This window comes from Rhinatrema bivittatum, chromosome 15 (genome assembly GCF_901001135.1).
Source record: "Rhinatrema bivittatum chromosome 15, aRhiBiv1.1, whole genome shotgun sequence".
NCBI classification, from domain to species: Eukaryota; Metazoa; Chordata; class Amphibia; order Gymnophiona; family Rhinatrematidae; genus Rhinatrema; species Rhinatrema bivittatum.
Window position 1 is genome coordinate 55,844,313 of NC_042629.1, and position 14,012 is coordinate 55,858,324.

General features: G+C 42.2%; 1 protein-coding gene across 1 annotated transcript in view; it reads right to left on the reverse strand.

The window, feature by feature from the left end:
* UBR4 (ubiquitin protein ligase E3 component n-recognin 4) overlaps nucleotides 1-14,012 on the reverse strand; it is a 351,227-nt gene that overhangs the window by 134,229 nt on the left and 202,986 nt on the right. Inside the window, 5 exon segments of the mRNA XM_029579045.1 lie at nucleotides 71-220; nucleotides 4,508-4,717; nucleotides 6,940-7,056; nucleotides 10,981-11,088; nucleotides 11,464-11,560. Of these exon segments, the coding sequence (XP_029434905.1) occupies nucleotides 71-220; nucleotides 4,508-4,717; nucleotides 6,940-7,056; nucleotides 10,981-11,088; nucleotides 11,464-11,560 (682 nt within the window).

Genomic DNA, 14,012 nt, shown 5'->3' on the forward strand with positions numbered 1-14,012 from the left:
CGTATCATTAGGTGGGTTTTAATGATTAACTGCTGGATGGAAAACGTTACAGTGCCACTCATGCACCTACCTCAGATAGGAAGTAGAACCAGGAATGGTCAAAGACAGGTGGAGGAATTCGAGAATTAGTATCTGCAATTTTCTTGATTTGGTACGGCAGGCGCAGCACCATCTCTGTCAGCAGCTGAGTATATGCCTCAAAAACATCTGCAGCATGACCCTGAAGGAAGCAGAATAGCACAGACCTAACGGTTAATCAACAGATAATTCACAATTCTGTACTACAGTCAGGCTGTTATAGAAGCAAACTACAAATAGATCAGCATCAGTCTCAAGATATGCTTCTTTCATTTTTTTTGGCCTTTCAAAGGAGACATCCTAACAATCAATACAACTGTGTGGCTCAGCCACCTAAATGTACAATTCTAGTTGTTGTTTCTATATCAGCCATCTGAAAGATGACTTTCCAAGAATGGAACTGACTGAGCTTAACTAAAACGCTCAAGAGCCCTTGGCATATTGAGAATTCAATAAAATGGGAAGCATACAATGAAACCTTGCTCATTAATACAGCTTTCACACTTTATCCTTCAATTTAATGCTTTTTCTTGTTAAATACAGTTAATCTACTGCACAGAAATTCAAGACTTTACAGAACATTTACAGCAACATGGCTCAATCTAGCCCATACACCAAAGCTGAGACCTGGAAAGTATTGCCTCTCTACGGAAGCATTGGTATTGAGAATAGTGAAAATACTACTTACCTGGTCATTTCCCTTCCTCTAGAGAAGGGATGCTCAAACCTGTCATGGGCCCCTCCAGCCAGTCAGATTTTCAGGATACCCCTAATGAATATGCATGAGAAATATTTGCATACACAGGAAGTAGTGCATGCAAATAAATCTCATGCATATTCATTAGGGATATCCCAAAAACCCGGCTGGCTGGGAAGAGGGGGGCCATAGGATCCGTTTGAGCACCCCTTCTTTAGAGCAGTCAGGTCAGTCCATTATACTTGGGCTATGCAGGTCAACCAGCAGATGGAGACAGATCAAAAGCTTGCTGATATCACCCTCAAAATACCTCTGTATTTACATCAGACTGCCAGTAAATTCTGCAAAAGTTAACAGTGGACAAACTTAAGAATCATTAACAACTTTTCTTTCTCATTTATATTTTTTTTAATTATAATTTATCTTTTATAACTTCCAGAAGAACAAGGAAGCAAAACAAAAACTAACAGAAGCATGGGAACATTAATCATGCCCTTTCAAGAGAATTGTGCTGGATTTCCATGAGCCTCTGCTCCCTGATACAACAAGTTCCCCAGAGACAGGAATCAGAGAGGACTGTGGCACAACAGAAGAGACAGATCTGCAAACTACAGCTTCCGAGGCCAGACCAGAGCCGCAAGGACAAGTCCTGAACGCCCTGCAGTCCACTGAATTACTCTGCCTATCATATGTAGAGGAGGAGAAACATACATTTCTCTCTGCAGCCATTCCTCAAACAGGACATCTCTGTTTGTTGTGTGTCCAATATATGTGCACATATTTTCCGGTGTGATATGAAGATAGAGGGCAATGAAAAATATCAGCTAATTCTAATTCCAATCTTTTCTATGTAGAAATAAGGGTGATACCTTTTTAGTGGACTAACACAATGAATCCGTGACTAGCTTATTGGTCAATCTCTAGAACTATATATATACTTGTAAAACTGTTTAGTATATTTATAAAATCTTATTTAATAAAAAGCAGTTGGTTTTGTGCTTCCTGTTTGTTGGGGTCTGTGTGGCTTACTGAATATGAATGGCCTGCAGTGGAGTAGAATGCTATGCTGGCAATGCAGAAAGCATGCTATAATCATATCTGTAAAACAAAAATATAAGATAAACTAGTCCATACAATCAATCATAACAAAACAAAGCCCCATGAAACTATATGAGGCATAATGTTCAGCGAGTGAAAGCAGACTAACCACCCATAAGCTGCTCAGCAAACAGCCAAATACACATTCAGCTGCCAAATTACTAATGAAAGTCTGCTCTATAATGAGTACAAAACAAGAAAAGGCTCTAATTCAAGTCCAGACCAATCAAGTCTCCCTAACAGCTAGAAAAGAAAGTAAGCAGGCCTCTAGAGATCAGCTAGGGAAATAGCGGTGGAGGCATTCATAGCGATAAATAGGACCAGGGTCTTACATAGCCCAAGCAGCTATACAAATGGCTTTTAAACTGGACTCTATGAGAAATAGCGAGTCAATGGCGTGCTTTCCTAACCGTGGTAATATGGTCTCACAGTCCACTACCTTATAGTGAGGAGCTGCATTTTGGACTACTTGCAAACGCTGCAGTGCCCTCTACATACAGCGCATTACAGGATTTTAACAGAGGTTTGGGCAAGTTCCTAGAGGAAAAGTCCAGAAACAGTTATTAGCAAGGAAGACTTGGGAAAGCCATTACTTATCCTAGGGGGTGAGTAATAAGAAATAGATCTATTTTTTGGGACCTACTGGATACTTGTGACCCAAACTGGACTCTGCTGGCGACAGGATACTGGGGTTGAAGACACAGCTATATAAAACAAAGCTCCACTCCAGTTAAAGGCTCTTGAGAGTCATCTCCATTTTTCAGTTTCTACTTTTCTTCAAGGCTAACACATCCACCACTGGAAATGCTGTATATCTGGATAAACTGGAGAAAGAGCTATCCACCTTCAAACTAAACTTCATAACTCCATTTTCCTTAGGCAGACCTATTACCTTAGACAAGCACCTGGAATTGGCTCCCTTCCTATCCAGATAAGTCCACTTCTTTTAGGAAACATTATCCTGGCATGGATAATGTCCTTCCTAGAGAATGGAGGTGAAAAAGTACATCCTCTCAGAGATATTTCCAAGGGGGGGATAACCCAAGGATCCTCACTATCCTTTTTCCTCTAATATTAATCTACAACCACTGGGCACAATTATCAGGAGATTCAGGTTAATGGGCCATTTATATGCAAATGATACAAAGTTTGTAATGTCATTGGGAATGACCCCGAGAGAGCAATTACTTTTCTACAATCATGCCTCTCAGTAACCTCAGATTGGTTAGTGATTGGTAAATTAAAATTAAAACACTAATAAAACAGCTCCTGCATTTGGGAATTGCTGACCCATTAGCCCCCGCCCTTTGTCCAATAATTCAAGATGAGGTGCTCCATGGTGCAACCTCATCTTAAGTACTGCGGGCAGTTCTGGTCACCCCCATCTCAAAAGAGATGTAGCCGAATTAGAAAAGGTACAGAGAAGGGCAACCAATATCATAAAGTGGATGGAATGATTCCTTGAGGAAAGGCTAAAGATGTTAGGACTCTTCAGCTTGGAGAAGAGACGGCTGAGGGGAGATATGATAGAGGTCTAATAAAATAATGAGTGGAGTGGAATAAACATTAGTTTACTTTACTTGTTCAAAAACTACAAAGACTAGGGGACACACAATGAAGTTACTAATAAGAGAATATATTAGTGTTTTTAGTCAATGCACAATTAAGCTCTGAAATTCGTTGTCAAATGATGTGGTGAAATCTATTAGTGTAGCTGTGTTTAAAAAAGGTTTGGACAAGTTCCTGGAGGAAAAGTCCATAAACCATTATTTAAGGTGGAATTGCAGAAATCCACTACTTATCTATGGGATAAAGCAGCTTGGAATCTCTCTACCCCTCGGGATCCTGCCAGGTACTTGTGACCTGGCTTGGCCACAGTTGGAAACAGGACACTGGGCTTGATGGACCTTTGGTCTGACCCAGTATGGCAAATCTTAAGTTCTCATGTGTACCAGGGATAGAAAAAGAATTTTGGGGTAACCTAAATGTTTCGATCTAAAATCTCACATTCAGAACACAGCAAGGTAAGTATTTATGAAACTCTGGTAAGTGATCTTTGCCTCTATTTGGAAGTCTTATGGCACAGAGTTCCATCTTGGGGAAAAGCGTGCAGGCAGCAAGCCATCCCATGTTGAAAACCTGGCATTAGTTATCTAAATTGGCATAGTTCAAATGTAAATTAAGTGTTAACATTCCATGGATCGAGATTTTCTAAACTAACCTGTCTTTCAGATAAAATAAGTTGGTATATCCTAGGAAGAACTCTTAGATAAAGTCAGGAACAGCTACTGAATATCCACTCTGACAAATATGTAGAATCTACTGGAAATACAAATGTATTAAATGCTGGCAGACCAAAATAATATTTTAAGACTCTTGAGTGATATGTTGCACACACACACTGGCACAGTGCAGCGTTAAGATTAAAAGAGAATAGGTACACTCCTAATGGCTGGTACTGCATACCTGAGGTAAAGGCTCCTGCAGGCAATGCTTAATCTCTAGCACAGAAGGGGGTTAAATCCCGGGAATGGGCAGTTATGTGATATGGCAGAGCTAGAAAAAGTACAACATGTACACAGTCTTGCTCCAGAAAATAAAACAATCTGGCTGGTTGGTCAGTCTCAGACCTACCTTCACATACTGGCGGAGGAAAAAAGGACTCATATCTGGTGGAGAGGTGGTGGTGTGGGGTTTCAGGAGCTGGCTAGCGGTGACTGGCTCCTCATCACTTTGCTGACTCTTCCAGTAATCCAGAAGGGACTTGAGGACATGTAGGCAATAGTCCACTGCACCAGAGTTCAGCAGTGCAGTTGCAGTTGTACTGGAGATTAGTGAAGAGGACTTGCAAGGAAAACAAATATATAAAAAATGGTTTTAAAAAAAGCAAATCAACAAAACGACAGCTCTCAAAGTCATCTCAGCTTACCAGTACACAACAGCTTAATTTTATTAGACTTCAAATTATGCTCTGTTCTGGAGATGCCACCTTTGAGAGTGAAATAGTGATCTGTCCGTATGTCTGTTCTATTCCTGACCTTCGTTATTAAATTAAAACTTAAAAATTAAAGTCATTTTTCAATTATATTATCCTGAAACACAAAACTTGCCCCATAGATATTTAGAATGCTCAACTGTTTTATTTTCTGTATTAAAAATTGTAGGAAAACAAATACTTATAAAGAATCTGTATGGTTAAAATGGAAAATAAAATGCTTGTACTGAAAGCCATTATGGGGCCAATTTTCAAACTGTCCCATTTAGGACAAAGTCCATGCATACATTTTACCCATGGGTTTTGCACCAATTTTCTAAGGGAACTCACAGGTGCACGCTCCCCACGGGACAAAGTATGCTCAGTCACTTGCACCTGCTTTTTTTGTTTGTTGATGCTCCTTGTGACCTTGGGAAGACACTACACCCTCCAATATCTCAGGTATAGACAGACTGTAAAGCCTTTTGGTGATAAGGAAATACCTATAGTACCTGAATGTAATCAACTTTGAAGTGTCTGAAAGGTGGAACATAAATTAAATAAATAAAACAAGCAGATTTGAAAACTCCATCTACACATGTACCTTTCCTCCCTCAACCTCAACATTCCTCTGCCCACATCCTCCCTGAGATATTCTCTTGACCAGGCAGTCATCCAAGTTGGGAACATATGCACTCCCAATTTGCGGAAAATGAAATCACTGATTGTACTTCCACACCCCCCCCCCCCCCTGACCTGTCCTCATCCTTTATGAGGGTAAATGTACACAACAATGAACAGGGTGGGAGGGAACGCCAGACTCCCTCCCCTCCCCTGGTCTTTTCAGATAAACCATCACCCATGGAGCAACAAATCGCTCTCCTCTTTGTAAGCAACTCACACACCCCCTTCAGCAACTGCCCCCGACTCCACTCCACACTCCTCAGCTATACATTTATATATATCCTGGAGCAACTTATCTCTTACCATGCACCTCCTCCACTAAAGCAATTCCTCCTTCATATCCTCTCCCCCCCCCCCCCAAACAGAAACAACTCCTTCCTCTCCAGGCCTCCCCCACACCCAATCCAACATACACCTCACTCCCGTTGTGCCCCAGAATAATTGATCTACCATCTTCTCTTCTGCCCTACCTTACTCAGCTAGGCTTTTGGCTCTTGGGCTGTCCCCTCCTCTCCCCAAATACTAATGGCAGCAACATAGCCCAACTGAGTCCACCCCCTTAAAGGCGTTGGGGCTCATAGGCTAACAGCAGCCTGACCACTAGTCCCTGAACCCCTGCGCCTTTAAGACAGACTCAGCTGGGAAACGCTGCTGCCAGAGTTGAATTGCCTTTGCTCTTATACCACACCAGCCCTCTTTGCCATTGCCCAGCTGACCGGGCCACTGGGCAGCAGTTTAGGTTGCCCCAGCAGGAGGGCAAGAGATGACTTGGTAAAGCGGGAATATCCTGGCAATTGCAGGAGACTTTGAGAGGTCTGCTTTTACCCAGCCCGGAGGGGCAGAGGGGAAGGGTGATATCCCAGACACACATGTACTTGCATAAAAAACTTTGATTGCCCCCCCCCCCCCCCCAAAAAAAACACAACCTATTAATTAGGGATTCTGTCAAGTTGCTGGATTTCAAAATCTTCAGTTTTACTTAATCCTTCTCACACACTCTCTCTCCCCCAACTACTTCTGATTTAGAGGAGAGAGTCCTGAGAATGGAACAGCAAAACATGCTGGGGCATGCAGCACTGCAAGCTTAGCAGGTACTCGCCAATCTCTTTTAGAATAGTCTTTAGGATTTCTCATTTGGTCATGTACTGTAGACAGTGAACCCAGACTAAAGGAAAGGTATATTTAATATACACACATACAGTAAGTATTGTTTACGATATGGATGACTTTTCCCAGGAATGGGCACTTCTGTAAAACCATTAATAGAGAAATACGCTTGGATTTGATGTAATCCAGTTTCTGTGCTCTATGATAATTTTCAGATACAAGGTGCACCTATAACCAAAATCTTTAGTCAAGGTCTTCTATCTCCTTAATAGTTGTCATATGAGGCAGCTAGAATACATACCTCACAAATGGATGATTTGGATCCGGATTTGGTTCTGGACATGAACACACTGAGCAGCCTCATGACCACCAGATGCACTTCATTCAGAGCAGTGCGCTCATTTTTCTTAGAAACATCCTACAGTAAAAGAGATGAATAGAAAGCAATGTTGTTAAGAATGAATGGGAAGTTTGGTTTAGCTCTCTCAATTCCTGTTCTATTAGTTTTCTTGCCAGTCTGGACCACAGGATACACTCCCTTGATCCATAAAGCTGCACAACAGAATCAAAACTAAATCTTGAAGTGTTTCAGGCTGACTTCACTATATGAACATGAGCTTTCCCTTGATCCCTAGAGCCAAGATATTTCCATAGCAAACCAAGTTGCATGAACTCTGAACTCAAACAGGGCGAGAGTTGACACAGATGGTGGGAAAAAATACAGGAATTGAGAAAAGTAAGCCAAAATACCCATTCTGTATGGTTTCTCCCTCCCCATGTACATACAAAGGAACAAAGCAGCTCCTCATTGGGCTAAAAACAGCATCTTTAAGTTACTTATCTTCCAGTAGTCCTCAAAATTCTTTATTTGATAAAACAGTATGCGCCCGACTCAAGGCCTGAGTTTTGCCCAATTAAGGGCTGCTTCAGGGGCTGTTCAAGACAGATTTGATCATATGGTCTCCCAACTCACAAAATCCTCTACCCCCACCATACCAGACGATCAAGCTCAATCCAAAGCAAACGACCTAGCACTCTTTCAGAAAAAAAACTGTAGACACATTAGCACGCCTCCCCACTAATGCAACCTCCCCCTCCCTATTCTCCAATTCCATTCCTCATACCGGTGCCATCCTCGACTCCTTCGAACCCACAACCCCACTGGAGATCGAATCTATACTTAAGAGGCTGAAACCATCTAACCACCCAGCAGACCACATCCCAACTAAACTACTGCTTTTCATCCCGGATGCTATCTCTAGACCTTTGGCCAATATCATAAATTTCTCACTCGGCCAAGGAATCTACCCGGACAGGCTAAAAACGGCGTCACTCAAACCCCTCCTGAAGAAACCCAATCTGGACACAAGAGAACCCTCAAATTTCCGCCCCATATCCAACCTCCTTTTTCTGGCAAAAATCATGGAGAAAGTGGTAAATACAAAACTCTCGGTTTACCTCGAAGAACACAATATCCTCTACCCATCCCAATATGGCTTTCGTAAATCATCAAGTACAGAAACCCTACTCATCTCCCTTTCCGACCACATCCTCATGGGCCTTGACAAAGGACGCTCTTTCATCCTAGTCCTCCTTGACATTTCATCAGCCTTTGACACCGTGAACCACTCCATCCTACTAAATCGCCTTTCAGAAATCGGATTAACAGGATCTGCCCACAGTTGGTTTAACTCCTTTCTCAGTAACAGAAGCTTCAAAGTAAAAATCAATAACAATGAATCCCCAGACGTCAAATCAACATTAGGCGTACCACAAGGCTCTTCCTTGTCACCCACCCTTTTCAATATATACCTCCTGCCCCTCTGTCAATTGCTCACTAACCTAAAATTAATACACTACCTCTATGCAGACGACGTGCAGATTCTGATTCCCATAACAGAATCCCTCCCTAAGTCCCTCGCCTTTTGGGAAAGCTGCCTCCAATCTATTAACCGCCTGCTCACCAGCTTGAATCTAGTTCTCAATGCAACCAAAACAGAACTCCTACTCATCTCCCCCAACCACTCGGCCTTAATCAATGCACCAACTTACAACACCCAGATCACGCAAGTAAGGGACCTAGGAGTAATCATCGATAACCATCTGAATCTCAAGAAATCCATCAATAACACTACCAAGGATTGCTTTTATAAATTACAAGTCATGAAAAGGCTCAAACCCCTCCTTCACTTCCAGGATTTCAGGACCGTGCTCCAAACCACGCTCTTCTCCAAAACAGATTACTGCAACTCTCTCCATATCGGGCTCCCCAGCTCATCCATCAAACCATTACAGATGCTTCAAAACGCTGCGGCTAGAATCCTGACCAATACCAACAGAGGAGCACACATCACCCCCATACTTCGGAACCTTCACTGGCTGCCAATAAGATACAGAATATTACACAAGGCCCTCACCATAATTCATATAATTCACCTACCGGTTCCTTCCCCTGATTCCAAAATGGCCACTGTTCCATGGCAGTGAGCCCAGCAGCGGCAACTGACATGGCCAGTCCCATAAAAGCAGACCATCCCACCTCACGCTGCAGCCATTGGTTGCTTTCCCTCTCCTTCCTGCCGACCACTTCTCCCATGACACTGACAAAGGCTTCCTCCCACCACTGAAGCTTTCTGCGCACTACACATGGCACAAAGAGAAACTTGCTTCCTACGTGTCAAAGAGCCCAATAACGCCCCTCTCCCTTCTTCTGTCCTGCAATTACCAGCCTAAAATAAAGTATACCTGCTGTCCCACTACTGAGCCAGTGCTGGACAAGGCAGTTCTTCTCTCCAAAACTGTTCGAGCAACAGTCTCTCCCCCCCCCAAAGAAAACTTTAGCCACAAACAAGAAACATTTCCCTGAGACTGCCTGGAGGCTCCGCTGGTCCCTCAGGGTGAGTGACCCAGATCCCCTGGGTTTCAGCCCTGTCTGGCCAAAAGGGGTCCCCGACCCCCTGCTTGACTGCCTCACAGACTGGAGAGGATGGTACCACCAGGACCTAACGACCCTCTGGGAGGCTAGCTGCAATAGGTTCCCTGTCTGCCTTATTATTTTATACGACAGACTGAAGCAGACTTTGCACCTCCACCATCTGCTGGAGGCAGAGAAATACTGAGGGACTGCATGTGGCACCTCGGCTTATATGGCAGTGTCAGTAAAACTTTCTCTGGCTCCATCTACTGGAGGGGAGGCAAAACCCAAGAGTCTGGACTGATCCACATATGTACAGGGAAATAGTTATATGTATATATTTCTCTTTCCTTTTGGTTAGAACTATGGATTGCAGACTACCTCTATACCTGACTCCTTTACAACAAATAAACCACACAATTCTGGTGCAGAAGCAACCTCTGAGAGCATCTGAAACCAAGATTAAAGTAAATGAGGGAGAAAGCAAAGGCATCCAACAGAAAAATCAAATGGATTCTGATAGAAGGCTCCATAGTGAGAATGTATCGGGGGTTGGGGGAGGGGGACAGGGAGCACAATTTTGCCCCCCTCTCCTCTGCCCTCCTATCACGTAGCTCTTTCAGGTATATATTGCTTAAACATTAAACCATTTAAACTTCAGTAGTTTAAACAGTTAACTTTTTAAATTTTTACATCCTCATCCATGACCTTCTCAGGTGTACTACACCTGCCTACAATAAGGGAAATAAATTAATCATCATAAAGAACTTGTATTCATGGAGGAAAAACTGGTGCAGGAAAGATGGTTTTGGATATATTGGTGACGATTGAAAGGGGATATAAGATGATTTTTGAAATCATGAGTGGAGTGGAATGGGTTAACTGGATTAGGGGACACTAACAGGCAGCAGATTTAAAACAATTTTAAAAGTTTTTTTTTTCAGTCGACGCCCAATTTATTGCCAGAGAATGTGGTCAAAGTTAATTCTACAGCTGGATTTAAAAAGCTAAGAAAAAAAAGCTTTAGACGAGCTTTTGGAAGACAGGTCCAATTAGATTCAGGGGGTGGGGATGTCTGAACGAGCAGAGAATGGATCTCCCCATTAGGATCTTCTGGGAATTTTTAAACCACCTGGCTTGGTCACTGCTGGGGACGGGATGCCAGGCTCAATGGTCTAAGCCAGCGTGAAACTTTTTATATTCTTAACACAGAAGTCAATGAGTGCTCTATCCACACAAAGCAAATTCATCTTCTCTTAGACACAAAGAAACCAGCAGTAACTGTGTCCCTTCTTTTTCATTCATATCTACTGCCAGTTCCTGGTTGTACTGCCATTCACATTCAATTTCTCCTTTGCTATTTTCAAGCATATTTCTGTTGCTCGCTCTTCTCTCATCCCAGTTTTCCTGGCACTTTCTGTAATTTACCTTTTTGTCCATTCCCAGCTCTGCAATGAGCTGTGACAACATGTTATCCAGGGCACCCTTATCCTTTTCATCGTCACCATCTAGGTCTGTTGTCAGCATCAGAACCACCTGAAACATGGAATTTGCATTAGTGAAACACAACGGGCTCTCTGACCCACCATTATTTATTGGAAAAAAAAAAAAATCACCAAGATGTACACCAAGGAACATAAACAATCAAAAGTGGGGTTTCTAAAACTGTGAGATCCAGATTCATGTTTAGGATTTTCAAAAATAGTTCACAAATGAGTTTTCTGTAGAGAACTAAATTAACGGATGGACTTCACTAACCAGCTCCAAAGCAGGATTGAAAAAGTGCTCAGAATTTGCAACTTTCAGATTTAAGGATACATCTGGGGCCCAGAGTTGCAAATCGCAATGCATCAATAGTTATAAGGTGGGTTTTGGAAATGCATCACTGCATAATAGGCTGAACTGCAATACCTGCATGTAGGGTATAGCACGGACTCCTCCCACACCTCGCAGCTGAGGTAAAGTTTGCAGAAGCCTTTCCAAGAGCATCAAGCGTACCATATGCAGTCTGTGAACAAGCAGACAAAGGATTCGGTATAAAAATGGGAGAATTACTGTATTGCTAAATAGATTCTGCCACAAAATCACACTTACAAAAATAATAAAAGGATATACTGAGGGTTGGTAAAATAAGTGTATGAAGATTTGTAAGAGATAAAAGGCAATTGCTTACCTGTAATAAATCTTCTTGGATGAAAGCAGTACAATAAGCTACACTAATGGACTTGTGATATGATTTGGTATAGAAGCTTCTTAATAAATTTTGTAATCGAATTTCTGAACACACACCACAGGGTTGTAGAGGGATGCTGGACACAATAGTGAAACTTGTTACTAAGGGGTTAACATCAGCAATGGCAGGGTGGATAAATTTAACCAATTAAATGTGCCTGTATATTCAGCCACACTTTGTGCAGTTAGATTTAGGACAGCCATTTGTGCGGTTGGCATTGTCCACATAAATTTAGCCAGTTAGTACTCTCAAACGTGAGATCTGCTACCTCTACATCAGGCAGGCAAAAAACCCCAAACACTATCCTCATGGCCAACAGCAGCCAGCTATCTATACTCCTGACGATCAAATCATCAGTAATCGTCGTCTTACCTCTGCCCTTCTGGGCACACATCTCTGGAGATGCATCCTCACTGCAAGAAGATAATGCAGCACTTAGGAGGCAGGTCCCAACTACGGCATCACTTTCTGCAGTTCCAAAGTGATGCCCTCCTTCCTCGTGACCTTGCTTGGCTTGGAATAGTCGCTTAATTTTTTGGTTTCTATCTAGTGGACAGTGTGCATGTCGAAACCTGTATCATAGGTGCCATTCTGTGATCTGATCATGCTTCAGGAAAGGGAAAGGCCTAGCCACAGACATTTGTTAAGTGATCCATTTTCCACGGAAAAACTCAGTGAGGCTTGGGAAGAGTATGTGAGATTCCATTATAATAATACTGCTTGTCTGGTCACAGTATGGAATGTAATACAAGGACACATTGTCTCCTCATCCTCACCATGCCAGAAGGAAACAGAGCGGCTGTTCTGGAGGTTGGCAATGGTAGCAAGAAGGTAAGGGGGATTAATAAATTGGAAGGGGATGTGGGCAGGAACCAGATGTTGAAGGCTGACTGTGAGAGGTAGCAATTTTGTTTTACCATAAATGTTTGCACAAATATTTTCCAGCACTACTTCTGTGCTATTTTCATACAATGTGTATCCTCAATATCTTGTTTATAATTTAGCTTATCACGGGAGCATTGTGCATTGATACGGTAGATCATTTATAATATTCTGAGGTTTTGTTTTCTTCAGTATTTACACTGTAGGCCGAGATCGACATTGTTATAGGTTTCTGCCAGGTCCGCACCACTTTATCTAAATTGCGATTTACATGATAGTTCCGCTCAGGTCCAACTCAGTTAGACGCTACTCTTAACCTGATTGGTTACTCATTGCATTTGCTTAGGTCAACTGATTGGCTCATTTTTTGGTGCCTTTTTCGGCATCATTTAAAAATTTAGAAAATGTAGTGATATGCCTACACTCCATATTTCTAGATTCGTTATAACTGAAGAGGTATGTTACTGTTTTATTAAGTAGCATTTTCCCATGTTTTGAGGTTCTTATTTCTAAAACAATGTCACCGTTTGCTTTTTAGTGTTTAAAATTCATGTTGCTGTCCCTCCTGACGCAGCCTTCGTGCAAAACACGGGGTCCGTGTCGGGGGACATTGGCAAAATACTGTTAACTGGATTGTGTTTTACAAGAGGAGTTGCCTATATAATAAAGGAATTGAAAAATACTCAAAGCGTTCAAGAACCTTTTACTTTCTTCACACTCCTCCTGTTTCTCTGATACTATATTGAGTGTGGTTGCTCACTCCAACTACTGTTTTTTGGATTTTGCACCGTCTTCAAACAAAGGATGCTGTTACCAGTACATGTTGCCACTTGCTTCATTATAATTAGCATTTCTTTTAGCATTTTAGTTACTGGTATTAACCTCTCCTATAAATATTTGAAAGTTTGAGAGTAACGAGGAGGCATATGACAACCGGCACGGTATAATTTGCAAATGGAGGTTCAAAAATGATATTCAAATGAGACTCAACCAATCATGTTGCTGCAGCTGAAACAGCTGCTGCATAAAAATAATAAACAAGTAGGGATAATCTGCAGCAAAGATCCCTTTGTCTTAAGTGGAAATCGCTTGCTAGTCACAGAGCACAGACCCAGGGAAAGAAGGCAGTTGCTGACATGTTGTTGGCCTACATCACAGCAGATGTGCAGTGCTGAGGGTACACTTCGGAGGTGGCACTCAAGCAGCCCTCAGGCAGGACAGGAATGCCAGAACTGTGCAAGCACGCCATCTTGAATGGGTAGAAGACAGAAGGGATGACAAAACAACCTCAAAAAATAAAAAAGATGTGTGAGGATATTACAAAAGCAGAGGTAGTTTACACGAG